Source organism: Coloeus monedula (genome assembly GCF_965178545.1).
Source record: "Coloeus monedula genome assembly, chromosome: 2".
Lineage (NCBI taxonomy): Eukaryota > Metazoa > Chordata > Aves > Passeriformes > Corvidae > Coloeus > Coloeus monedula.
Window position 1 is genome coordinate 94,691,556 of NC_138782.1, and position 26,670 is coordinate 94,718,225.

Genomic DNA, 26,670 nt, shown 5'->3' on the forward strand with positions numbered 1-26,670 from the left:
ACTCAGTTTTTCTTTGTTGCTAGTAATTCCCTTCACTTCATTTACAGAACAGTGCTGCAGAGCTCAGCTGTAAGAAAATGCAACTGGAGTCCACTGCATTTGATGTTCAGTTCTTCATTTCTGAACATGCTGAAGATCTTTCTCCTAATCAGAGCAAACAGCTGCTGAGGCTCTTAAATACCACCCAGAAATCTTTTCAGGAAGCACAGGAAGCAATAACTTCTCAAGTGGAAAGTTTAGAGACTCAGTTACAGGCAGTGCAAGAGCTGGGTGATCAGAAGGTTTGCCTTTCTGTGTAAATGTGTGCTGAATATTTCTGTCTATGGATGAGGAATTTTAATACCAGCATGCAATATTGAGCATATTTCTATCTTTTCCCTTTTTACTACAGATACATTCATAGTTCTACAAAGATGATATTGATCAAGTTTGGTGAATTTTTGTCTTTCCTTGGTGGGAAGCTGAGGAAACTCACAGAAACAGCATATGAAATTATGAACAGACACAAGTCTGCTCTTTCTAGCAATGAGAGAAATTGACTTAAGGTTTCTCACAAGTGTTGTTTCTTCAGCAGCTATATCAGTAATTGATCTGAGCTATATTGATCACTGAATTTGCTATACCATTGCATAACATTTTGGTCTTGCTGAAGATTTTATTTTCCTTTAATTTGCCAGCTCGTCTACTTATGTGACCTTTTTTCTAGATCTTTGTAGTCCAAGAACCAGATTTGTTAAAATCCATGTACCATGGATTGTTTTGACTGAGATGGGTTAGAGGGACAAACATATGAGCAAATCAGCCAAGATACTTGCAGTTCTAGGTGTGGGCACTGGGAAAACTGTGCGTCAAGTTGGGCCATCTACTACTTCAGCTGGCACAGCTGCAGCTGGCAGGAGTAAGCAGCCTCTGTAGAGTCAAAAGAGGCTGATAAGAGCTGCAGCATAACAGCACCTCTTCTTCTTTCAAAGCAGCACTGTTAAGACTCCGGGTTCCCACCTCAGCCCCTGGTTTACATGTAAATAAAACTTAAAAGTGCTTTAGCGTTCTGAAGACTTGGTATTATTTTGCCATTCTAAGAACATTTCTTTCTACTATATTTTGTAAAAGAAGCATAAAATTGAATATAGGAAAGGCACAGATAAGTTTTGTAGGACTTTGTAACAATAATGAGCTTGCATGTTTTGTTCTTTCCTACTGCTTAAAAAGTCTGCAGTTTCTATTCAGGTAACATATTATGCATACCGAAAAGAGCTAACTCACATTCACAACTAACCTCTGTTTTGATGTCCTTTTTTTCAGAATTAATAGTGTTTATCACAGGTTTCAAGCGGTTAAGAGATGGGATTTTCACTCCTGTTGTTTGGAGATTTCATCCTTCACATATGTGCATGGCCAGACTTCTATTGGGCAGTTCCATCAAACATGGTCTCTTTTACTTACAACATATTTGAGGTTTATCCATAACTTCTGTATATTCATCTTGCTCTTTGTACCACTGCTATCATGTTTACAGCATACTTTTAAAATTATTGCTTTGCAGTATTGATGTTCAAAGATTTCTAGTATCTATTAGAGTGTTGGTTCCTGAAGTGACGACTTTTTGTCTTATTGTTCAATTGTACTTGGCTCTAATATAGGATGTGGCTGAGCGGCAGCAGGAATACAAAGAAAAACTGCAGGAAATCTGTGATTTGCTTACACAGACTGAAAATCGACTCATTGGACAGCAAGAGTCTCTTGTTATTGGAGACAGCAAGGCTGAGCTGGAACAATACCAGACCAAACAGGAGGTATGCACAATTCTAGTCAGAGGAGTTAAAGACGACTGAGTGCAGAGGAGAGTGACTAGACTCTTTTGTTGAGTAACAGGGCTTGTCATGTGAGAGGAGAGTAAAATAGATTTGTTTGACCTACCAAAAGTAAAGGCTTGGTGGCATGCATTTAAACTGCTGCCTGTGAATACACTCCAGTATGTGCCAGTGGGAGAAGAGAAGCTTCCAAACGAGGAGATACTAGAATAGGGAGTATGTGCTACACATTTCAAGAAGCACTCTTGAAGCAGGCATGAATTTTATTAATATATTAGCTTGAGATTGTTCCTGTTGAATGTGATAAAATGCATGTTTATTATGCTAAAATAATGTAGCCAGCTTTTTAGCTGGTATCAGGAAATGTTTATTCCTGTTCACAGTACTTTGAAAAATTTAGGTGCAGGGTTTTCTCTTGCCTGAGGCTTTCCATTGTCTCACTCTTGTTCTGTTTTGAATTCTGTTTCTTATTAGTGTTTCTTGCAATCTCTTTGGTGTCCTCATGTAGCAAACCCCTTTCTGTTTGTTTGCTTTCCTTGCTCTTAACTGTATCCAGTCATCTATAAACTTTTAGTCTGTCCCGACTGACAGCAAGTTTATGAGAGTTAAAGGACTGAGGGGCTTGGTACTCTTCTTCTTCCTCTTTCTCCTAGTACTAGTTTACTATACTGTAGAGCTCCAAGTCAGGTTTAGTAATCTGTAAAAGGAGAAATTTCCTTATTCGTCTTGTCTTGCTTCACTTACCTCTGAAGTAATACATCTTGTTCGTCAAAGTTGTTTTTAGAGTCAGTCAGTCATACAGACACCCCGGGGGTAGCTTTTAATATCCCTTACCTGTCTTAAGGATTTATGGCCTAAATGGGGTATTCATGGGGAGTGAAGAAGTGATACAGCATATGCCTCATTTTTTTTCCCACCAGCTGTTTGTGACTGCCTAGCAGACTAGTTGTTATTTTCTGACTGATTTCTTGGAATTGCCATTGAAAAGTGTGTCTTAGGAGGGAATGGGGGTTAAAAATGGTCTTTTATATATCAAGTCAGAGCTTTCATCCTCAGTGTGCTGTTTGAAAGGGAGCACAGAGGGGTCAGATACGGGGTCCTTTTCTTGATACAGGGTCCCCAGGAAAATCTTTCTAATGTACTTCCTGAAGTGTTAAAATGAGCTGCAGTTTTAGCTGCTATATTCTATAATTGCTGCAAAATCTTTAGTCTAGAATGAGAATCAAATGTTCTGTCTTGCAGCTCCAATATTGTTACACTGCATAAAAAGGTGAAAAATGTCATTTTTTCAGTAACTGGGTGAATGTATTCAGCAGTGTAATTGTTGAATTAAAGCTCCTCTCAGATAATTGGGAGGCAGACTAGGAAAATTGCTTTGGGTAAATTAAAACTAAATATCTGTCCTCTATGAAATTCAATGGATGTAAACATTCTTGAGAGACTGAAATATTATGATTGATTACAACTGAAGAAAAAAAATATTTGCATGCCATTTCTGGCCTGAAGAAACCCAAAAAATATATAGGAAAACTTTCACCCGGGAAAGATGATTACAATTTTCTGATTTCTATTCAACTGCCTTATTTTCAGCAGCTTTATCTCAGGATAGAAATGGACCAGAATTTGTCAGGAGACTTACTTTACTAACTGCACTACAGCAGATTTACTTAACTCTTGATTTCTAAAAAATAAGATGTATGTTCTTCTGTGTACGTGGAAATGCAATATTTGAACTGTTAAAGGGAAAAAAGTGGCCTCAGTCTGAATAGGACTGTAAGCAAACAGATTTGCAATTAAAAAAAGAAAAAAAGACAGATTGAGCTGCAACAACATTGTCAGATGTTGATGTCTTTGATTTTAATTGTTGTCTACCACGTAGTAATGTATCATGTGCAGCTGGAAAGGACCAGTGTGGTGCTTATCTCTAGAAGAGAGATACTTCCAATAAAGTTAATTGGACAAATCTCATGAATAATTTACTTGCTCCTATTTTCTTTCTTTTTTCTCAAAAGGAGATACAAAAAGACATGAGAACAAGTGCCCAGACACTGGCAGAGATTGTGAAAAATACTGAAACCTTCCTGAAAGAGAATGGAGAAAAGTTGTCACAAGAAGACAAGACTGTTCTGGAACAGAAACTGAATGAAGCTAAGACAAAGTGTTTGCTCCTTAGCCAGAAGGCAGAAGAGTCCAAAAAAGAACTGGATAAAGCTATGACTACAGCAATTAAGCAGGAAACAGAAAAGGTTTTTAGGCAACCATTCCATACCTTTATTCAAACCTTTTTCATGTCGTATGGTATTAGTCGTGCAGCTTACTGTTGTGTGGTGGGTTGACCTTGTCTAGGTGCCAAAAAGCCATTCCATCACTCCCTTCCTCAGCTGGACAGGGAAGAGAAAATTTAATGAAAGCTTGTAAGTTTAGGTAAGGGCAGTTGCTGTCACAGGCTAAACAGGCTTGACTTGGGGAAGTTAATTTATTAGCAATCAAATCAGAATAGGATAATGAGAAATAAGAACTAAATCCATCCTTCCTTTGTTCCTGAACTCAGCTCTGGAGTTCTCTCCCTCATTCCCACTGGTGCAGGAGGATGGGGAATGTGGGTTGCAGTCAGTTCATCACACGTTGTCTCTGCCTCTCCTTCCTCCTCAAGGGAAGGATTCCTCACACTCTTCCCTCACACAGGAGACAGTCCTCCATGAACTTCTCCAATGTAAGTCCTTTCCATGGGCTCCAGTGTGATCCCTTCTAATACTGTCCCTGCCCAGCTCTGTGGGGTCCCATGTGCACCCCCAGAAGCACGGGTGGGTTCAGTGTTACAGTCGGTAGCAAAGAGCCAAGAAGGGCACTTGCGTGCGTTCCAGCAGGAGCATTTATTGCTGCTACACTGTCAAAGGGTGCAGAGGCAAATAGGACCATGAGCCCAAAACTCTCGGTTTTGTCTGGGGGTGGGGAAAAGGCAGGACTAGGGAATGGGGACCAATGGGGAAGTTCTGGGGGCGTGATGAGGGGGTAGAGGCTGCCAGCCAACCAGGGAATCCAAACTGGGATAGATTAACAGAACAGAACAATGCATCCTGGGAGAAGCCCCCTTGGCCACCCCAACACCAAGTGGCTCCTGCGGTACTAGGCACTTGTCTTACTGAGAACTCTCTGTCCCTTGTAATGTATGTTCACCGGCCACCACAATTCCTCCTTTCTGTGTCAAACAAAAAGGCCTCCCCCAGGGATCCCAAAACCCAACGTCCCAAACAACCAAACATACACAGAACAATGACAATGATCAGAAGCACCCACAGCCCAATATCCCCATAAGTCCTAAAATCTTTCAGAGGATTTTCTCTGGATGCTGGAATGGATGCTCTCATGGGCAGTGGTGAGGTTGAAGCAGCACAGTTCTCCTTGGGCTGTGGCTCAGTTCAAGCATTCACTGCTGGTGGTACCAGGAGCATCCAGAGGGCGGCAGGGTGATAGGTGTTGGGTGCTGGGCACCATGGTGGTGAATGCAGGCACAGGCTCTGGCAGTTGCTTCTGTTGGGGTTTCAAACAAAGTTAAAATTTTGCAATTTCAAATTGGGGGTGGGTGGGGGGTGCGCTTTCCCTTTCCCCCTCTTTTACTTAAAGGTCTGGGGAAAGGGGAATGGTATATCAGTAACAGTATGGGTATGGGAACCTGTGGCTAGGGAATGGATAACAAGTAGTAAATAAAGAGAGGAGTGCAAGTTAACAGAAGACATCTCAATAGGAGTATTGGGGAGTGTGGTTGTGGGAAAGGTGAAGCAGAGGGATGATGGTAGGGAATATTAACTGTTGGGAAAGCAACACCCTTCCACAGAGTGCAGTCCTTCAGGCACACTGTTCCAGTATGTGGAATGACCCCATGGGGACAAGTTGTGCCATGAGCCTGCTTGAGTGTGGGATTCCCACGGGGTCACAGCCTCCTCACATGCTCTGCAGTGGGGTCCTCCCGGGGCTGCAGGTGGATCTCTGCATCCCTGTGGTCCTCCTTGGGCTGCAGGGGCACAGCTGCCTCACCATGGGCTGCACCATGGGCTGCAGGGGAATCTCAGCTCTGGCACCTCCTGCCTCTCCTTCTGCACTGACCTTGGTGTCTGCTGAGCTGTTCCTCTCATATATTCTCACCCCTCTCTTCAGGCTGCTGTTTTGCATGCTTTTTTTTTTTACCCTTTTACTATGTGATCCCAGAGTTGCTATCACCACTGCTGATGGGCTTGGCCTTAGCAAGTGGTGGGTCCATGTTGGAGCCAGTTGGCATTGGGTCTCTCAGACATGAAGGAAGCTTCTGACAGCTTCTTAGAGAAGCCACCCCTGCAGCCCTTTTGATTCCAAAATGTGTCCAAGCAATCCCAATACATATTGATAAATTGTGTAAAGGTTAATATCATATTTCGTTTGGGTAACTAATAAACTGTTGGTTTATTCTCTTATAAAATGAACTGCAACCTCAATATTAATCAAAAATTTTCTTTGATGTTAATGCATTTTAAATGTTTTTTTTGTATATTTATTTGATATTTTGTGATCCTTAAAGAAGATTCCTAAATTGAAACTGTGAAATTTCTATGTAGGTTGCAGCCATAGAACAGCTGGAAGAAAGTAAAAATACAATAGAAAATCTTTTGGATTGGTTATCAAATGTGGATAAAGAAGCAGAGCATGGCCGGAAATTTAAGCAAGTTATAGAACAGAATGGAACACACTTTGAAGAAGGAGATGTGAAAGTTTTGGAAGGAGAGGAGGATGATGTCAATGGTAATCTGCTGGAAATGCAGCAAGACATTGAAACTCGGGTGGATGGACTAGTAAAAAGCACAGATGATAATCTGAACCAGCAGTATCAGAAAGTCAAGGTATTGTTACTGGGTTTATTCAACATTTAGGTGCTAAGTGTATCACTCCTTATTCAACATAATAAACTCAATCTCATCCTTTCTGTCATAGGCTTTGGAACAGGCACTAGGAAGACAGTAATACACAGTGGTAGGAATTTCAGTAGTTAGAATCTATTGCACATTTGTCACTTTTTTGCTGTTACTATAGTTGTTTCATGCAAAATAAGAGAAAGGACACATTCTACAAGGTAAATGTAGAATCTTTGTGGTGAGTCTATTATTATTTTTTGTCGTGAGGAATTGATGCAGGCAAATAAAATGCAAAACAGCAATATGAATTCATACCCTTTGTGTGACTTCTTCAAAAATCTTTGTGATACTCAAATGATTCATCCTCCTTTAGACCCCTGTGAATACTGATTGCAAATTGCTGCAGATAATAGTTTACTGAAATGATAGTTTTCATTCCCTACAACTTTAACACATGGACAAAGCAGTGTTTGAATGCTTCAGAAAGGTGAGTTACATAAAATTACGGCACAGCATTTTAAAAATAAATTTTCCTGGTAAGATAATTGGAAGCATTTAAAGTAATAAGAGCTCAGTTTTATGGTGTTTGCTGACTTACAGCTGAGAAACCGAGAACCTTTAGGTGTGAGCTGATTGACACCTTAAAGAAAATTATTATGCTTGTAGCTGACAGTATTTTGGATTTCCTTTTTTGTTAAAAAAAACCCAAAAACCAAAAGCCTAAAAGCAACTTAAGAAAATAAGATTATTGGGTTTTGCGTACATGATATTTTTACTTCTACTTTTTTGACAGTCATTTCTGCACCTAGTGCCTACAGAATAATTGATCACTGTACTCATGGAAGAAAAACATACTTTTTATTTTACATAGCTAATTTTCATGGGACTAGAAGACCTTCAAGAATGAAGAATTTTTTAAAAGAATATATTTGAAATATGTTTTTCATTTGGAATACAGTACTAGTTCCTGAACTTAAATTTTTTTATGGGATTGAAAAATATACATGCACGGATTGTGTCTTGATTTTTAATGTCAACTGGATCTGTTTTATAGCTAACTTTATTTGTTAGGAATCATGGCTCTTGATTTTGAAAAATGAAATTTTAGAACCCAAGTAATAATTTTTGTTCACTGAGTGTAAGAAGAAAGTATCTGTACTATGTTTGATGCTTTCACTCCTTTAGGTCTGCTTATCTGTAATGGTAGCTACAATATAAGTAATGGGACGTGGAGAGTTTAGATTTGGAAAGTTGCCTACCTTTGAATGTTTTATTTGTGAAATCCCATTTTGAGACAGAGAATTAGGAAAATTTTGGTTACACTAAGCACACTACCATAAATACTTAGTAATAAGCAATTTAATTTTATTAGGAAAAAATGTAAAGAGATTGATAGTGTCTAGTTTTGCTCTACAGAGTTGTCTTTGAGAAGTACAGGGGAAAATGCTTGTGTGATATATACATCCAGGTACTGCTGAAGTTGCAATGATACTTGAACTTTTCCATATGGTCATGGCCTGTACATCTGGCAAAAATTACCACTGAATGTTTTGTAAAATTTTTTGACTGCACAGAAATATGATGACTGAGTCACACTTTCACTTAAATTACTGAGAAAATGTGGGGTTTTTAAATAAATAATATGAAAATCAGAAACGTCTTTTATCATTTTGATTGTTTTATGCATCCTTTTATAAGGAACCACGTGAGAAGGTGCTGGTTCTAATTTATTCTTCTTTTATTTGTAGGCTCAACATGAGAAAATTATTTCACAGCAGCAGGCGATCATAGTAGCAACTCAGTCTGCTCAGGCACTGCTTGAGAAACAAGGGCACTACCTAACCCCTGAAGAAAAAGACAAGATGCAGAGGAACATGAAAGAGCTGAAGGCTCAGTATGAGACTGCTTTGGCCGAATCTGAACGAAAAATGAAATTGACCCATTCTCTAAGAGAAGAACTGGAGAAATTCGATGCAGACTATAGTGAATTTGAAACCTGGCTGCAGCAGGCAGAACAAGAACTTGACAATTTGGAGGCAGGGGCTTCTGACTTCAGTGGTATTATGGTCAAACTGAAAAGGCAGAAGAGTTTTTCAGAAGATGTTATATCTCACAAAGGTGATTTACGCTATATTACAATTTCTGGGCAAAGAGTTTTGGATGCTGCAAGGTCATGTAGCAAAAGAGATGGTGTGAAGGTTGACAAAGATGGTATCGATACCTCAGCTACATATGCTGAAGTGCAAAATAAACTGGATAGAGCTTCAGATCGCTTCAAATCTCTCTATACTAAGGTAAGTTTTATTTGTACTGAATAGGAATGACTATTGTAATTGATTTAGCAACTTGTGTAGACAGGAGCTAGCTGATGAAACAAACACTGTGGGAAAGTTGTAAATTCTTTGTTTCTTGAAGTTAGAGCAAGATGGTTTTCTAGAAGATCTACTTTAGTCAAGTGTCAGACTATTAAAGGTCTGAATGGATGATACTTTCTACTTTGTGTTATAAAGAAGAAATGAGAGCAGAGTTCATTGTTCTTTCCAGCCTTAAACAGCCTCTGAGACTGTGGCAGCTCAGAATGTCTTGGGTTATGTTTTGGGGTGGAAAGAAATTGTAATACTTTCACATGTATAATGTTTCTTTATGTTACTTGCAATATTTCCCACAACTGCTTATTTACTTGTCTCCCTACTAATAAAATGAGTGTAAAAAGAGAGAGACTATGACAAAAATAACAGGTGAAGTTTAGATTTTAATTTGTATCCTGAAATATTTTGTCCCAATGTGACCTTTGTTGTCAGCACTAGGCATGAAAGAACTTAGTGATTTGAGGACAGCTGTTCTTTTCCTCTGCTCTGCCAAGTAAACATTTTATCCTTAACAATCTCAGATTAGTGTCTAACTAATGAGTAATTAGCAGTGCAAAATCCTCTAGGTACCTCAGAGAGGGAAGATAATCTAGCTCTCTGTGCCAGGTTCATGTATGGAATCTGTCTGATAGAACTAGACAAACATCACCAGCTAGTCTCACATGCCAAATTTCCAGCTGTTTTCAGAAAAACCAACAGTGTTGTTCAATATTGATAATATCCCAGAACTGTAAGCTTCTGAGATAATAATTAATTGAACCACTGAAGAGAGAGTTGCTGTCAGTAGCCTTTGAGTGTGCTATTTCATAATTTTCTAAGGTCATAGGTTCGAACTCCTCAGTAGAGCTTTAATATCCACTGGTACAGTGTTGATCTGCAACAGTGACCATCTTTGTCTGGAAATTTTTATCTCTAATGTTTTCATGCTCAGAAATGTAAATTCTATAAAGCCATGTATTTGATTGCTTGATTAAAAAAGCAGTGTAAAACTTATGTTCTCGGTTTGTCAAGGCAGCTCTTCTTTTACAAAAGCACATTTTCCTTTTCCCACTTAACTGGTACGAACAGGGAAGCTGAACTGACAATTGCATTGGCATGCTCGATTTCTTCCAGTTGGTTTATTTAATTAGTTTGAGTGTGAATGTAAAGATTTCGTAACAAAATTTTCAGAGAGCTTATTTTTATGCACATAAAATTCCCATGCCAGTGGCTTGATTTGTCAATTTTCCAAATTCTATCCTTCCCATATATACATTTAGAAGAGTTATAATAGACATGCTTTTTTTAATATTTGATAAAAAATATGCAGAACAAAGTAGATCTGTGGAGTCTTTAAGGACAGAATTCTAAAAAGCGAGATTGTCCAAAATTAGTGAGATCTTCTGAGTTGTAAATGAATTTGTAGTAACCTTTTTTGCCTTTTGTAAAAGCTTCTTGCTTTTAATAAAGACTTAGATTGCTCTTACTTTTATATTTATGTATTTGCACATGTGTGAGACATGATTTCATAGGCTTATATGTTGAAGGAATCTTAAAGTCAGTTCTTGGTTAACTCGTTATATAAATAAGAATGTTCTATATCTGCCCACCAGATGGAGACCAAGTACCATACAGTGTCTGGAAGGTTCAGGATATAAATATTTAACATAACTATTTATAAATATTATGACTTGGTACAATCAGATTTTGCTTGTGAAACCATCTCCAGAAAGTCTGAAAGAGTTTCACTGACTTTTTAATGTGACAATTTGCTGTAAACATTTTGGGGCATCCTAACATATAGGACTAATAGGATCTTGTTCGGATGACATTTTAAGCGAATAAAAACAAAGTGTATGTACAATGCCCAACCATATCACTTTGGATTCACTATGCAGGTAAGGTAGTTATGAAAACAGTACTCCACTCTTTGTATTTTAATGAATATACACATCTCTTCTGATTTTTCATAATAATTTCTAGCTTCCACTGCATTTCTACATTTCTACTTTCCATTAGCTTTCTACATTTTTGGTGCCAGTGTTCTGATAAAGAATCTTTATATTGCTGAATCAAAAATTATTCTTGAAGCTTTTCTTATTCTGGTACAGCAAGTAAGATTCCAGTTTCCCACCTGCATCAGTTATTTGATCCTAAATCACCCTTTAGGAGCACAAACTGGTAAGACCTGCATAGCCTGTCCAGCTGCCATGTCTTAGTACAGAAATCAGTTAGACAGTGAAGTGATGGCAGGAAAAAATGATGCAGTATTACAGGAAGGAATGTATGACTTTGAGATTGGTATGCAGCACACAGTTTAATGCCTGCGTATTTGCTTGTTTCTTTTCTACTATTTTAGTGTAGCATCCTTGGAAATAACCTTAAAGATCTGGTGGATAAATACCAGCATTATGAAGATGCCTCATCTGGACTTTTGTCAGGTCTCCAAGCCTCTGAAATAGCTGTGAACAAACAACTATCAGAGCCAATTGCAGTGGATCCCAAAAATCTCCAAAGACAACTCGAAGAAACCAAGGTGAAAAGCTGTAAAATGCAGCAGTACTTTTGTCCTAAAAGGAGCTGCTTTTTGTCTGAAAAACAGGATAATCTAATACAATTCAAGTGGCTGCAGGCCAAATTCTTGCCTTGCATGTGAGCATACAGCTTCTATGGTTCTGAATTTTGGCTGTCCAGAGCAATATCCAAAAAGCGCTGGGTGAAAAAAAATGGGGTACCAAGATGCCATTAGCAGTGGTGACAGCAAGATGTGTTTTCTATCACTTTGCTAAGATAGGGTGAAATCTGGAAAGTTTTTGAACTAAGGAAGGATTTAGTGCTTATGGTTTGCTATCAGAATAAGGCTTGAATTGGGTTCCAGATAGAGAAGTCCATTTGATGGTTGTCTGTGACTCTTGATTTTTTTTCTGTTCACGTTTGCGTGTTACTTAATTATGAAAGGGATAATACCAGGTGAACAGTGTGATCTGAGTAGTCTTGTTTGCCTGTTTCAGTTGCACCTAGTGCTATACGCCCAGCAGAGAGTGACTTTAACATAATTTGTACTGCATAGAAAAATGGTATTTTTTATTTTTCCCCACTGAGGATGTAACTCATGACTTTATGTAAATCCAAGTATCAGCAAGACAAGTTAGTGATAGAGCTTTTGAAGGTAAAACTCTGGCTATCTGTATAAAGTGTAAATTTGGAGGAGGCTTTAGAAGTATAAGGTGAGTTATATAAAGTTTCATGCAGTGTGTCATCTTTGAACTGACTGTTATATTTTCATAAACACATTCAATCACCTATACTATAAAAAAAATGCAAGATTATTTGGTTTTCAGTGAGCAAGACCATTGGTCAGGCACTTCCTCACTGCTTTGTCTGTGCTTGGTGAAGTATCAGTGCAGGTCAGACACACTTACTATTGAAAAATGATAGTCAATAACTTTTGGAAAGTACAGCTTGAACCATTTCCCTTACATCAGCCTTTACCTATGGTATCTTTCAAATTGGCTGCTGGAGATGCCTAACACTTTGGTGCATGACAGCAAAAGGAGTCAAATCACAGCTGTGTTTAAGACAACGAAAGTAAAAGTGTAGATTGTGAACTCCTAACTGTTGAATGTTTTAGGTACATTTGTGCTTCCGAGCACAAGAAGAATAGGAATAAAACCAATTGCAATTTGAAGCTTCATTTAAACTTTTTGTTCCTTATGCCAAAATGAATTATATTCTCTATAATGCAAATTTTCATGGAAGCAATACAAAAGGAGTGAGTACTAGGGTTCTTTTTATGAAATGTCTACATGGATTACTTGCCACACAAAAGAGCACTCAATGAATATGAGTTGGGAAGAAGGAAGAGAGTACAAAATGTCAAAAGATTCAAAGGAAGAGAAAAAACAGGAGGCTGAAGAAAGAAAGCCAATTAATGAAAGCAAAACAAAGAGTATTTTGAGGAAGTCAGGTGTTGCAAGTTAAAGCTGTCCCTTGTAGCCAACGCATGCAGCTGATAATCCAGCTAGACACAGACCTTGGCAGCATGGTGAGGTCTAATCTTTTTATGGGGATTAACTGTTCTTCAGAGTATTCTTCACTGCCTCTGGCATCAGCTTGCTTGCCTTCTGTTAGCATACAAGGTTTTCTGGTACATCTTTTTTTTCTTTCTTTTTTTGTTGTTTCTTTTTTATTCTTTTTATTTCTGCACAAGTACTAGCCTAAGCCTCTTCAGATCTCTCAGACTCATTGTGTCAAATGGGTCAGCAAGATGAGGTACTGTGCTCTGGCACAGTCTTATGCTCTGGGTACCGGTGCTGAATGCACTGACACAACTTCTTTGTGCTGGCAGGGCACATAGGATTATCTTTTGATTCATATATTCATTGAGTATCAATGAATATCAAAAAATAAATGAGAAATCCTTTCACTTTAGACTTCTATAAAGTTCAAGTGAATCAAAACAAACACTGGGACAGAGGCCAGAAATAATTTAAAGATTAATTGCCCTAAAGTACTCTTACACACTGGAGAGACAAAGCCACTAGAAGTTGATTCAGCCTTCTTGTCTTCATTGTCTCTGGAGCAAATCATGGCTGGGCTAGTCTCTGAACATGTGTTCCTTGGTTAGATGGACAAACATAGGCAAAATTCAGCCACACTGTTTCAGGGGTTCCTGACTGTGAAGGCAATTATCTTGTTTCAAGCTATTCCTGTTTACTCTACAGTATCAGCCTGATCCTTTGTCGATACCACTGGTGGTGAATGTGTAACTGCTGCTGTTGATTGTGTGCTTTTCCGTCTGAATTGTTCTTAGATGCTGAGTTGAAAAATATGTTTATAATGTAGTCTGTACAAGGGGTCTTTAGAAACAATTAAACAAAAGACACATTTGAAGTAACATGCAAGAAATAAGTTGAGTCAGACAAGTATTCTAAAACATAAGGTAAAAAAGATGGTGAGTGAACTAAAACACGGGCCAGAAGGTTAACAGCAGCCATAACCACCAGTCAGGATTTTTCTTAAGGTGAGGTCACAAATTGAGTTAGTTTATTCCCAGCACTAAGTTTAGGTTCTGTGACATATCTCAAGCCTTGCTTATGTAAATATCAACTGTACTGAAAAGCATAACTGATAATAGTGGAATTTTACAGGTTCTTCAGGGACAAGTGTCTAACCACCAAATTGCTGTAGAAAAACTGAAAAAAGCTGCTGAAGTGTTATTGGACACAAGGGGAGAGTTGACACCAGACAAAGATGAGATTCAAAAAACACTGGGTAAAATATTTGCTTTTATTAATGCCTCTATTTATCACTTGTGTCTGCATGCAGGGTCTGGAATAGAAAAATTATAGTTTCCACATTTTTGTGTCACTGTCCAAGTGCATGTTTTGTTGAGTCATTACAACACAATAACTTTATTGTTGGTCTCTCTCCTACATGGATCCATATGCTTTTCACTGTCATTTCATTTTTTCTTTTTACAGAAATAGGAATTGCCGAGCAGAGGTAGTGATTTGCTGAGGATCATAAATTCTCCAGAGAAACATGACTCCAAGGAACCTGTTTACAAGCAGTTATTTGAAGTTTGCTTAGCTTAGGAGTTATTTCCTTCCAACTTTAAGAAACTGTCTATGGAAGGGTTGACTTTGGCTGGCTGCCAGATGCCCACCCACCTTCTCTATCATTCCCTTTGCTCAAGTGGATGGGGGTAAAAATTAAGATGGAAAAGCCCATGTGTTGAGGTAAAGGCAGGGAGATCACCACTTACCGTTTACTGGGCATGGACAAAATAGACTTGACTTGGCAAAAACTGACTTTCATTTATTGCCAAATAAAACAGGTTTGGGAAATGAGAAACAAAGACAAATCACAACACAATGCTCCACCCACTCTTTTTTCCAGGCTTACCATCACTCCTTCCTTCCTTCCCAACTACTCCCACTTCCTCCCTGCCAAACAGTGCAGTGTGAGTGGGAAATGGATGATTGTGGTCAGTCCGTAATTTCTCTGCTGCTGCTTCCTCCTCACACGTTTCCCCTGCTCCAGTGAGGGACCTCTCTGCAGGCTGAAATCTTTCATGCTAATACTGTTCCAGTGTGGATATAGGCTGCATTTCCTTCAGGAAATATCTACCTCCTCTAGTGTGGGGTCCTCTACATGCTGCAATGTGGTTATCTGCTCCTCCGTCCTCCCCAGGCTTCAGGGGAATCTCTGCTCCAGCACCTGGAGCATCTCTTCTCCCTATTTCTTCCCTGACCTTCATGTCTGCAGGGCTGTTTTCATACTTTTCCCTCATTTCTTAGTCCCATGCAGTGTTTTCTCTTTTCTTAAATACATTTTTAGCAGCACCACCAGTTTGGTTGAGGAGCTCAGCTATGCCCTGTGATGGGTCAGCTGGAGTTGGCTGAAACCATCTGTGTCTTCCATGGGGCAGCTCTTGACCTCCTCTCACATGAGCCAAAAAAACTTGTCACTAACAAACCCTTACCACCTACTAATACTCTTTCCTATCAGTAGTGAGAAGTAGCACAGCATGACATTCACCCCTGTCTGAAGTTTGAAGGTGCTCTCTGTGTATCACACAACTGTCTCTTCATGAAATTCCATAAGTAACTTGAAGAACAGTGAAATAAAAACCTGTGGCTTGACTTTTTGGAGTGAGTGATGAAACTCTGTAGGAGGTACATGGAGCTTGTAACTTTCAGAGAGTTATCTCAAGAGTGTTGAATGTCTAATGAAGAACCATCTGGATGAACCTCTCAGGTCTCACAGTAATATAAGAGACAATTGTAGAAGACCTGTCTTAATACTCTGCTATTTTATTTCTTGGGAACAGTCAACAGCTGTCTTAAGCTAGAGCTTCATGGAAATCAGTTTCTAACTCTGGGCAACTACAGCTGTATGCTGCTCCCTCATTTCCCTTGTCTGGTGTGTTTCTTGGCTCTGTTTGAAATTTTTGGTCTTTGCTTCCATGTTTTTACTGACTAAAGCTGCTTTTTTTCCTTCGTTCTAATGTAGCAATTTTTAACTCAACTTATGAGAACTGGTGAAGTGAGCTAAGAGCTTAGTTTGGCTAGAGGAAAAAAATTGAAATACATTTTCTTTTTATCAGATGATATTGTGGAAAGATATGACAATTTATCCAAATCCGTGAATGAAAGGAATGAGAAGCTTCAAGTAACTCTGACACGATCCCTAAGTGTGCAGGATGGTTTGGATGAAATGCTGGATTGGATGGAAGGAGTTGAAAAGAGCCTTAAAGAACAAGATCAAGTGCCTTTGAATTCTGCTGCTATTCAGGATATTATTAGTAAAAGCATTGTAAGTAGAATTCTTTGAAAGAAGAAACATCTGTTTGATAATGCAGATTTCAAGAAAGAACTGAAATCTTAGGTTGGCACCTTTAATGGATTCAAAATACTTACTAAAGAGGACAGTTGTGTCAAGTGAAACTGCACATAAGGATTTTTGTAGCTGAAATAGGCTATACCGATGGTCTCGCTGTACTGATTTGTTGCTTTATGTGTTAGACTAATTTCACTTCTTAAAATGTAGTTGCAAGTAATACAAAGTAATTCGTGTGTGTTTCAGATGCTAGAACAAGATATTGCAGGTCGCCAAAGCAGTATAAACACTATGAATGAAAAAGTGAAGAAGTTCATGGAAACAGCAGATCCATCCACTGCATCCACACTGCAGGCTAAAATGAGTGAACTTTCAGGTCGGTTTTCTGAAGCAAGTAACAAGCATAGAGAGAAGCTTATGAAAATGGAGGAATTGAAGACTAAAGTGGAGTTATTTGAAGGTCTGTCAGAAAAACTTCAGTCGTTTCTAGATGAGAAAAACCAGGCACTCAGTGAGACGGAGGCACCAAGAAAGGATGTTAGTGAAGTGTCTCAATACATGCAGGTACTGTAGCTTTCAATTTATATCTGTTGTGCATTCTTAGTCTAACTCATCTAAGTGACTGCATAAGAAACAAGGCATGTTTTTTCCCCGCTTTGGTTGGTTAGCTAAAATCAAGAGTTTAATTTTGAACAAGTGGTTGTAAAGTCTAATATGAATAATGTCATCCTATTTTGCAGGAAGCTAGTGTAGAATTGGCACAACACAAGAAGGATCTGGAAGTTTTGAAGAAGCTTCTTGAAGAACTTTCATTCCATGCTCTTCCTGGAGATAAAGCACTGGTATTAGAAAAAGTAAATGCTTTGTCAAAGAAATTCAAAGAGGTAGAGGAGACGATAAAGGAAAAGTAAGTTGAATAATCATAGTGTTTCCATTTTGGCTAATAACACAGTGTGAATGTTGTGATTACTGCTATCCTTTTGCAGGCAATCTCAAGATATTGCAGTTAACCAGAGTAAGTGAGGGTTTTTTTATAGAAAGAAAAGATTCTATTTGAAAATGCCTCTGTAGTTAGTCTGTCTGGCTCAAGAGCTCTAAAAAGGGCCATAAAGACAAACAATTTTTCAAATTTTGTAACATTCACATGATTCTTGGTAATTTTAAGGAAACCCTACTTCTCCCCTTCTTTGATAGAACACAAATTGCTGCTTGTGCATATTGTTTTAGAGTACCATTTGGCATCAGGCTGCAAAGGAAAACTGGAGAAATTATAAGAGATTCCATAGAAGTTACCTTTACAGTAAAACTAGATTTTGCACATTCTGCTTATATCCATAAAATTAGCTTTTTGGCACTTTGAATTTAGGAATAGTAATACCAGATTGATAATATTTGTTAGTTTAATTATTAGAAGGAATACTTTGTCATTCCTTTGTCTTTAATTGTTTAGAGAAGAGGATGTATCATCTTGTCAGAAAGAAATGGATACTTTTGAGCTCCTTGTAGAATCATTAAAGAAATGGATAAAAGAGACAACAGAACGAATTCCAGCAGCACAGCCCTCTCTGAATACAGAGGAGTTAAAGAAACCTTTGGAAGATACATTGGTAAGCCATTGCAGGAGAAGTGAAATCTGGCTGAAGGAAATAAGGCATCTATTACTAATATTGAAATACAGACCTAAGGTGTAAGCAGTCACAGTAATTGGGACTAGGGGGCTTGCAGTCTGCATTTACATTCCCATTTGCTTTGTATGGTTTGCAGCAGATTCCCAAATAGCAAAGTTGTTCCTTTCTGTACTACACTAAATCTCTTAAGTCTGAAGTCAGTTTTGTAATGAACAAATGACTATCTTTCTTAACCAGAATTTAAAAGATGAATGGACATTAAAGGCACCTGAACTGCAGAAAATGAATAGCAGAGGAACTTTGCTGTGTAACCTAATCACTGCTGTGACTTCTCCTGCCAAACTGAGAGCAGTTGCCAAATCAGGTATGCTTTTGTATAATTAGGTAAGCCTAACATTTCAGGAATTTTAAAAACCTTTAAGACAAAAATTTAAGTTATTTCACCCTTGGATTAGCATTCTGAATATTATGGCTTGTGAGAAAACGTTTAGCCATGTCTCTTCTGACCATTGTTTGCTGTGATTCTCATTTAAACTGTCTAGCTGCTGTAGTAATTCAGCACACATTCTCATTGTTTTACTCTGCCAAAATAATGTAAAAGTGCACTGATGTAAATGATTTACATGTCCTAGAGCTGTTATGTAATTCCCAGATAGTACATAAAATGACAGTATCACAGTTGCCTTCACCTCATCCCAGAAAGCTTCTGATAATGAGAAATTGACTTATTCTGATCACTGTTTGGTGCTTCACATATCCATCAAGGCTTCTGCCAGCAGGAGAAATACAAGCCTTGTTTTGCAAACACTGATGTACCTGCACAAAGATACCTGTTTAATGGCCAAAAGGCTATTCTGTGATGCCAAGCAAACACAGAAAGGTTTGCAGAGTCGTGGAGTTTTTGTTAGAAGGGTAATGAGGAGATGGTTTATATAAAAAGTGAGCCTAGATAAACCTACTCATCCTAATATGATATCGTAATTAGTATTAGTCAGTGTTTTAGTTGAAACAACGGCACAGAAGGGAATCAGCTTTGTATCCCAGCATAATTTTCCTGGGCCAAAATGTGTTTTCTGTCTGGACATGAGCTAAATTCTATTTTACTGGTAATCATAATTTAAAGATAGCAAGTCTATTTCCATGGTTTTTTTTTTTTACTCTAGTGTTAAATATTAGTTTGTTTTAAAGAAACCAGTAGTTCTGCCAAGTATCATTCCAGGCATAGTTCAAGATGTTGGGCGTTTTAATGGCCATAAGTACATTTTCAGTCAATTCTTGAACTGACTAGATCTGGAAATAAATTCAAGTGTGTTGGCCTTCACTGGTCATCTGCAAATATCTGGGAGGCTGGGGACTGACACAGGATATCTCTTGGGCAAAAGTAGAACACTTTCTTTCTTGTATCTCTTTGTAATAGCTGCCTCTGGTTTTGGTGGGTTTTTTTGTTTGTTTGTTTTGGGTTTTTTTGTTTTGTTTTTTTAACTTTAAATAAAAATCTTTAAAGAACATTTTGGAATCTTCTATGTGGGCTCATTCCCCTGCCTCTTTTTCTATTCCTATGCATCCAGATAAAAAAAAAAAGTTAAATAGCTATCACATAAGAGCAGCTATAATCCTCCAGACCAGAACATTTGCCCTCCTTGACAAGAGCTGTACTGTGTATCACTTTATCACAGTTATAAATACCAGAGTCCAGCTAATAGAGCGTGAAGATCTACAAGACCCTGGCTGGAGCCTGTGACGTCTCTTATCTGGTTTGTTTTCTCTTGCCATCCTCCAGCTGCCACTAATGTGGTCTTCACTGTCCAGCTGGTACCAGGGGGTGGATGCATAGCCTTTTCCAAGGCAACCATTAATCTTCCTCTGTTAATTGCTCATCTGGGAATACATATGTGCAGGAGAGCGGGAAGTGAGTCTCCTTGCAGTTCTCTGCAGTGTGATCATGTGGCCCTGCTCTTTGGTCTGACTCCATTTTACAAAGCCCATTAGCTCTGGTTTCAGCGGCTCTGATATTATGTTTAATTAGTAGGGCTGCCTCAGTGAGTGGCTGCCTCTGAGTGACAGTAAGGACTTCAGGCATAACAATAAGAGTGCCACGTTGCAATTCCTATCATGGAGCACATGTTTGAGTCTTGGTTATAACAAGATAGGGATCAATCCAGTTGGTATTGAGAGCCGTCTGTGCAGAGTTACAGTGCTGATAAACCATAGAATCATTTTAAGTTATAAAAGACCCTTAAGATCATTAGGTCCAAACATTAACCAGCACTGCCAAGTTCAGCACTAAACCGTGTCCCCAAGCAGCATGTATACATGTTTTTTAAATACCTCCAGGAATGGTATCTCAGCCACTTCCCTGGTGGGTAAAGGTACCAAGTAAGCAGTGCCTTTGGTTATGGTGTCTGCAATGACCACTCTGGGCCTCTTTGCTGTTTAATGTTTAGTGCTCTCCTCAGTTGCAGCATTTGCCAGCTAGTCCTCTCCCAGGCTATACCCATCATGGCTGGGTAAAACTGTGCTCTCAGTAGCAGGGTCCTTTTGGGGAGAGGAAGGAAGTGATGTTAGCAATGTGGTTGTGAATAGGCCTCATAGCTAGGGCATCAACCTTTGGCCCTGGTCAGTTATTTAATACAGCACTGTGAGCAGTAGGACTGCTTATACATCCTAGATATGTGCACACTTCTAAGTGCATTCATCTACACATCCAGCTGCTTGGCCTATGTGATACCACTTATGGTACTGGCTGGCTGGAGCTTCGTTCTGGATGTTGTAATGACAGCTATGGATCATGCTATTTTGAAGAGGAAATGCAGTGCTGGGATTTTGGTGGGAAAAGGCCCAGATAAGCAAGAGGCTTCATCTCTTTTGATCTCTTTTGACAGGTGGTACAATATTAAATGGTGAAGGAGGAGCTCCAGGAACTCAGGATTTCTTGAAAAATAAAGGTCAGTAAAAATTTCAGCATGTGATAAAGAAATGTTGCTTGTCAATTGCTGTTAAATATGGAAGTATTTTTTAGATGTTGTACATAAATCTGCTTGTGGCAGTCATTATTAGACTGAAATTTCACATCACCATCACATAAGACAACTACCTTGATATGGGCATGACATTATAAGTACTTATTACAATACCTCCCAATCTCATCTGAGATTTCTGAATCTGAATTCTGATTCAGAAATCTGATTTCTGAATCAATATATACTTTTATAACTGTATACAGGGATGGCTATTTTCCTGTAATATGTGACTTTTGAGAAATACCTTTCTATGGGGTTTGAAACTTTGACACCCCTCAGCATTCACAACATGCATATATACAAATATATGTATACAAAACACCCTTTTTATATACATTTGTGTCACTGTGACCAACTCTATTGTAGAAACAAAGGAACTTTTATATAAGGACTTTATAGTAGCTGAAATGTAGCCCAGTATATGAAAGTTTTGGTCGTGGAACTGTTACTTAAAATATTGAAACAGCAATGGGTAGAAAGATTGAAATATGTTTGTGCACTTGTATGTATTGAAATAATGATTTCTGTGAAATAAGAAGCTCTTGATAATAGGAACTTAGCTCATTCAGAGGTAGTGTTGCCACATTTAGAGGGGATTGGAAATAACTCTAACATATTCAGTGGCTTCTTATTTGGGGAGCTATTAGCTGGTGTAACTCTGATTAGAATCCATTCAGTATTGTTTCAAGGGCTTGTAACTTCTAACAGTCTTTGTGCACCTCTCTTTGCAGAACTGACAACTGTTCAACAAGCTATGTCTAATGTAAATCACAGCTATGAAGATTTGGGAGTTTTATTGAATGAAAAGATTTCAGAACTAGAAAGTATGCTTTCAAAAATGCAAAATATTCAGGAAGAATCAGCCTCAATGATGCACTGGTTGCAAAAAATGGACAAAACTGCATCAGATTGGGAAGCTGCTCCAACAGATAGTGAAGCAGTTAAAGCCCAAGTTGAGCAACATAAGGTACTTCGTGCCTTCAAAGAAATACTTTTTCTTGTATTTATTAGGCAGATGCTATGAAATAACTGATATCTCAGCCTAGATTAATATTGCAGAGAGTATTTAAATGATCCTACTAAGCATATTAGTCAGGCTTAGAGCAAATCTGGCAAACTGTGTCAGTAGAATAAAGGAGCACTGTGTCAGGGAGAATGAGTTTTGCAGGTCAGAAAATAATAATTTCGTTGGACAGTTTGAAAAGGTGAGGCTATACTGATTATGCAATAAACTTCTTTGATCTTAGTGGTTTAGAGGTATATAATAGATTACTTGTAGTATCTGAAGGGCTGTATGTGTCCAAAAGCTGTTTCTGCAGCTGCTGGTTCACTGACGCTTCACAGACCTCCCGGTCTCTGCAGCTGCAGCAGCTTATGTCTCTTCCAAGGCAGTGTTTCTCTTCAGCAGCCCTGTCATGCTTGTTAAGTTATATAGCTGCACAACAGTCTCCTTCCCCCTTTATAATTGATATGAGAAAACCACTGAATCAGCAGTAAGCTTCTGTCCTATTTCAGCATTGGACACATATGCTTCCCTAGCAATGAAGGACAATATTTACACATGTAAGGTTCATCTGTAAAGGGAAATGTAATGGATAGGGAAAATTCTTTTCTTGCTTGTGATTGTCTATAAACAAAGACAGAATTTGATTTAACTGAGTTTCTTTTATATTTGACTGGTCACCCTTAAAAATTAAGCTGACCAGCTACCAACTTCCTCAGTTGGATAACATTCAATCCTAAAATTCAGCCTAAATGTGAAAGAAAACCAGCTCTTTATTTCTTAACAGAGAATGTACAAAGCAAACATGATCATCTAACCTGCAGTGTAGTAATAGAAAAGTATTCACAAATAGTTGGAAAACTGAGTGAGTGCTCAGGCAAGAGTCATCTGATGCTTTGGAACTTTTACTAGAAGTTCTAAATCAGGTACAGTTTGTTCAGTGTTTATTTTTGTGGGGTTTGGATAATTAAAAAGCAGCTCTGTGAGGCAAGCTTCATTACTTAAGAACATTCTTATAAGAGCCCTTTGCCAGGCATGTAAGATATGTTCACTTCTGTCTGCAAGAACAGCATTAATTAGGATTTTCTGGGGTATCTCAGTCTTCTGTTAGGTCTACATTTAAAACCCTGATTCTCTTTAAACTATGGGTTATGGGGATCTACATGAAATAATCTGTAATAGCAGATTATTTATTTTTATTTTTATTATTCATTTACTTCTACTGAGGTAAATGAGGCCACACCATACTCCTCTGTCAGTGCTAGCTAGGTTATTTCTGCTGTGAATTGTACTTTGCATTAGTCAGTTTGTCTTCTGTACACAAATAGGTTCCAAGTATATGTGAATAGGATGGGACCTAGTAAATCTTATTTTTTTGAATAGTTCTGTCACTTTTTCAAATTAAGCAATAATTATTAATATAGTTTATATCTCTCAGGTTCTCTCTTCCAAAAAAAATTGATTAACAAATTATGTCATTACAACATGTTTTGAGATTCGTAGCAGAAAAGTAGTATATACAGGCTAAATATTTATTTTTTATCTTCATGTTTGGCACCTCAGTATTATGGACTGCAAACTTTACCATTCTTCTTTATTCTCTTATTTATTTTATCACCTAAATTTTCAGCTTTTTGAAACTGAATTAAAGCAAAGTGCAAATAAAGTGCAGGAACTAAAGGACAAAGTTACAGAGCTGTTGGAGAAGAACCCTGACTCTCCTGAGGCGCCTAAGTGGAGACAAACATTGGATAAAATAGGTACTTCAATAAAGCTGTATTATAGCTCAGACTGATTGGGAAGTTGTTTTATTATGAGTTTTTTAATTTATTAGCAATAACTAGTATTTTTAATACCTTGTTTCCTCTTATATCTTAAATTCTGTGGAAATAACTCCTTTTGCAAGAGTGCAGATCTGAAGTAATTCCAGTGATGTCCATGGCCTTTGAATTTGTATTAGTGCAGAGGCTTGACTCTCTGTTTGAGAGGCTTTATCGTATTCAAATGGTGTGCAGCTAAAACTTGACTGTCCAGTTACTGCTCCAGATATATATTTTGTTCTTACAAGATATAACAAATTAAGCTGATTCTAATTTCATGTTAAGAATGGTTTGAGTTGTTTCTAGTGCTCTTCTGCATGATTTTTTTTCCCATGAATTAGTGGCTTTTGGCACTCTGTGGGTTGCTAGTTTTTTGCTGTTTTCTAAAACTGATTGTATAAATTTTGCCAAAAAAACAAAAGAAAAAAGGCTAATGAAAAAAAAGAAAATGACCATGTTTAATCAATTGATTTTGAGACATTGAAGTGCCTAATTGTCATGAGCTTTAAAAAATTTTTTATGTTACTCATATTTTAAATAAATTATAGGTCAATAGCATTGTATGTCAGTCTTGTTTCATAGTGATAGGCATTTCCATCACTCCACCAAGAGTAATTTTGAATCTGAGAGTTTTTCCAGTCTGTCTTTCTTGTAAGTGAAACTCTGAAAAGTTTAAGTAGCAGGTAAGGTGTCCAACAGACCTTTAGTAGTGTTGAGAGGGGATTCATACAAAATTAGCAGAGGACTGTAAAGCAGCAAAAAGCACTGTAAAAAATCGGGATGAAAATCAGGAACAGGGAGAGTTAGCAGAATACCAGAGCTGACTGAGCAAGCACTGACAGTATCACAGAGGGGAAGGGGGAGGTTACAAGACTAGGACTCAAAGGCTGCTCTGGAAGCCACTTGCCCTAGTGGAAAAGACCACAGACTGGCATAGATGTGAATCTAAGCTTACCCAGTACTTTTGAAATACCTATGTGCAGAAGTATTCTCATTGCCCATCATTAGGTATGTGGTTCAGATGTTTTAGATGAATGGTTTTAGGTTAATGGTTTTAGATTAATGATACAGACATTTGAAAGAGTTAGGCTTTTTCAGAGGGCTGTTCAGAGTTGAAGCCTGATTTTAGGCTTCTGAACACCCTTGAAAATATATGGGGCTTCTTTACTGAATAAGCAGGAAGATTTGTCTATCTAAATGAGGCACCTGAGTTATAACTGAGTACAACTCTTTGCCTTCTATGTCATTTGAGACCAAAGCCTAAATTTGGGGGTATTTCATTTAGTAATATTCTAATCCAATTTTATTAGATGCTGTATATTCATCACTCTAAAAATTCCACGTGTGGCTGACTGTCATCCAAGTGTATGTGGGTCTGACTTTTAAAAGATGTTATTTGCAAAGTCACTGCAATAAGGCATCTGGAGTTAATCAGCAAGAAGCCTTATGAGAGAGCTCTGTTTGTGTTTCATATATAGTCTGCTGTCTCACAATCCATCTGCTAGAACATGCATGCAATATGCTAACATTATCATTGTTAGATTCCAAATGGAAAGAGCTCAATCAAGTTACGTCTGAGAGACAACAAAAACTGGAGGAGTCTTCAAATTACCTGACCCAGTTCCAGACAGCAGAAGCTCAGCTAAAGCACTGGCTTGTAGAAAAGGAGCTAATGGTCAGTGTGCTGGGACCATTATCAATTGATCCTAATATGCTGAATACACAAAAGCAACAGGTTCAGGTGAGTAGTGCCAACACACATTATTGATTTAAGTTTCTTCTGCCTTTTTGCTATTAGCAAAGTACTATTTTGCATCTAGAGTAGAGCATGGTTAGTATAAGCCATTAGATTTATCTGTCTTTGGGTATCAGCTTACATAGTACTTAACTACAATAATTACAAGAAAAAATTATCATAAGAGTGAAAAGAGATCAGAACAGGTAAAGAAAAATGTGGAGGAGACATTGATCCTCTGATATATCTTTTTGTTTGTGGTTTCTCTGTAGTGGAATGTAATGTCCCTTTGATTTTTATTAATGTGACATTTTACTGTCATTCCTCATATACAGTCTGTAGTTAGAACTCTCTTTTTGAGATTTTATTCCCTTGACTGTGCCAGTAGCTAACAAAAATATGAAGGCAAGTGAAATGCATTACTGTGGATGGATATGGGGCCAAGGGTGTCAAAGACAGAAGAAAAAGTATAATGAAAAAATGGAGTAATTTATTGACAGCAACATAGCAAACTTCAGACAAAAGAAACAAATGTGGAATCAGATGAGGTTGTGGAAGGTAGAAAATTCAATTTCAAACATTTCTATTGCTGCCAGTTATTTTAAACTGATGGGAAATTATTTGGTTTTGAAAAAAGAGTTATTAAAGCTTTAATATCAGTATTGTTTAAAATGAAGTGTTTAAAACATGAACTGTGTTCCAATACTGTGTGAAATACTGTGACTCAATATTGGTTTGTAAGTGCTTCAGAAGTCTAGACAGATGGCGTAAGACTATCATATATCACTTAACAGTCCTTAAAAATTCAACCTAATTGACTTTAAAAGTTTGGAATGTTCTCTAAAGTAAAACCATTATATTTGTCTCTTCTTTTGCAAGCACTGAGACTTAACTGTCAAAAAACCCCATGAGAACCAGTGATATAAACTTTAAAGGTCTTACACTTCACATTCAGTCATTTTGTGAATTAGCCAAATAGTCTCTGTTCTATAATAATACATTGCAATATTATGTCAGAATACACCTTTTTTGAAGTTCTATCTTAAGACAAATATCAAAATTGTCTAGGAAAGAAGAC

General features: G+C 37.9%; 1 protein-coding gene across 12 annotated transcripts in view; it reads left to right on the forward strand.

Moving 5' to 3' along the window:
- The window catches only part of DST (dystonin), a 258,304-nt gene that overhangs the window by 151,678 nt on the left and 79,956 nt on the right, over nucleotides 1-26,670 (forward strand). For all 12 annotated transcript variants that reach the window (XM_082277170.1, XM_082277160.1, XM_082277169.1 and 9 more), the window contains 16 exons: nucleotides 48-281; nucleotides 1,641-1,793; nucleotides 3,824-4,057; nucleotides 6,401-6,682; nucleotides 8,443-8,988; nucleotides 11,402-11,578; nucleotides 14,193-14,316; nucleotides 16,154-16,362; nucleotides 16,633-16,950; nucleotides 17,127-17,293; nucleotides 17,837-17,993; nucleotides 18,252-18,378; nucleotides 20,897-20,959; nucleotides 21,766-22,001; nucleotides 23,668-23,797; nucleotides 25,399-25,598. In XM_082277170.1, coding sequence (XP_082133296.1) covers nucleotides 48-281; nucleotides 1,641-1,793; nucleotides 3,824-4,057; nucleotides 6,401-6,682; nucleotides 8,443-8,988; nucleotides 11,402-11,578; nucleotides 14,193-14,316; nucleotides 16,154-16,362; nucleotides 16,633-16,950; nucleotides 17,127-17,293; nucleotides 17,837-17,993; nucleotides 18,252-18,378; nucleotides 20,897-20,959; nucleotides 21,766-22,001; nucleotides 23,668-23,797; nucleotides 25,399-25,598 — 3,357 coding nt within the window. The remainder of the gene's footprint in view (nucleotides 1-47; nucleotides 282-1,640; nucleotides 1,794-3,823; nucleotides 4,058-6,400; nucleotides 6,683-8,442; nucleotides 8,989-11,401; nucleotides 11,579-14,192; nucleotides 14,317-16,153; nucleotides 16,363-16,632; nucleotides 16,951-17,126; nucleotides 17,294-17,836; nucleotides 17,994-18,251; nucleotides 18,379-20,896; nucleotides 20,960-21,765; nucleotides 22,002-23,667; nucleotides 23,798-25,398; nucleotides 25,599-26,670) is intronic.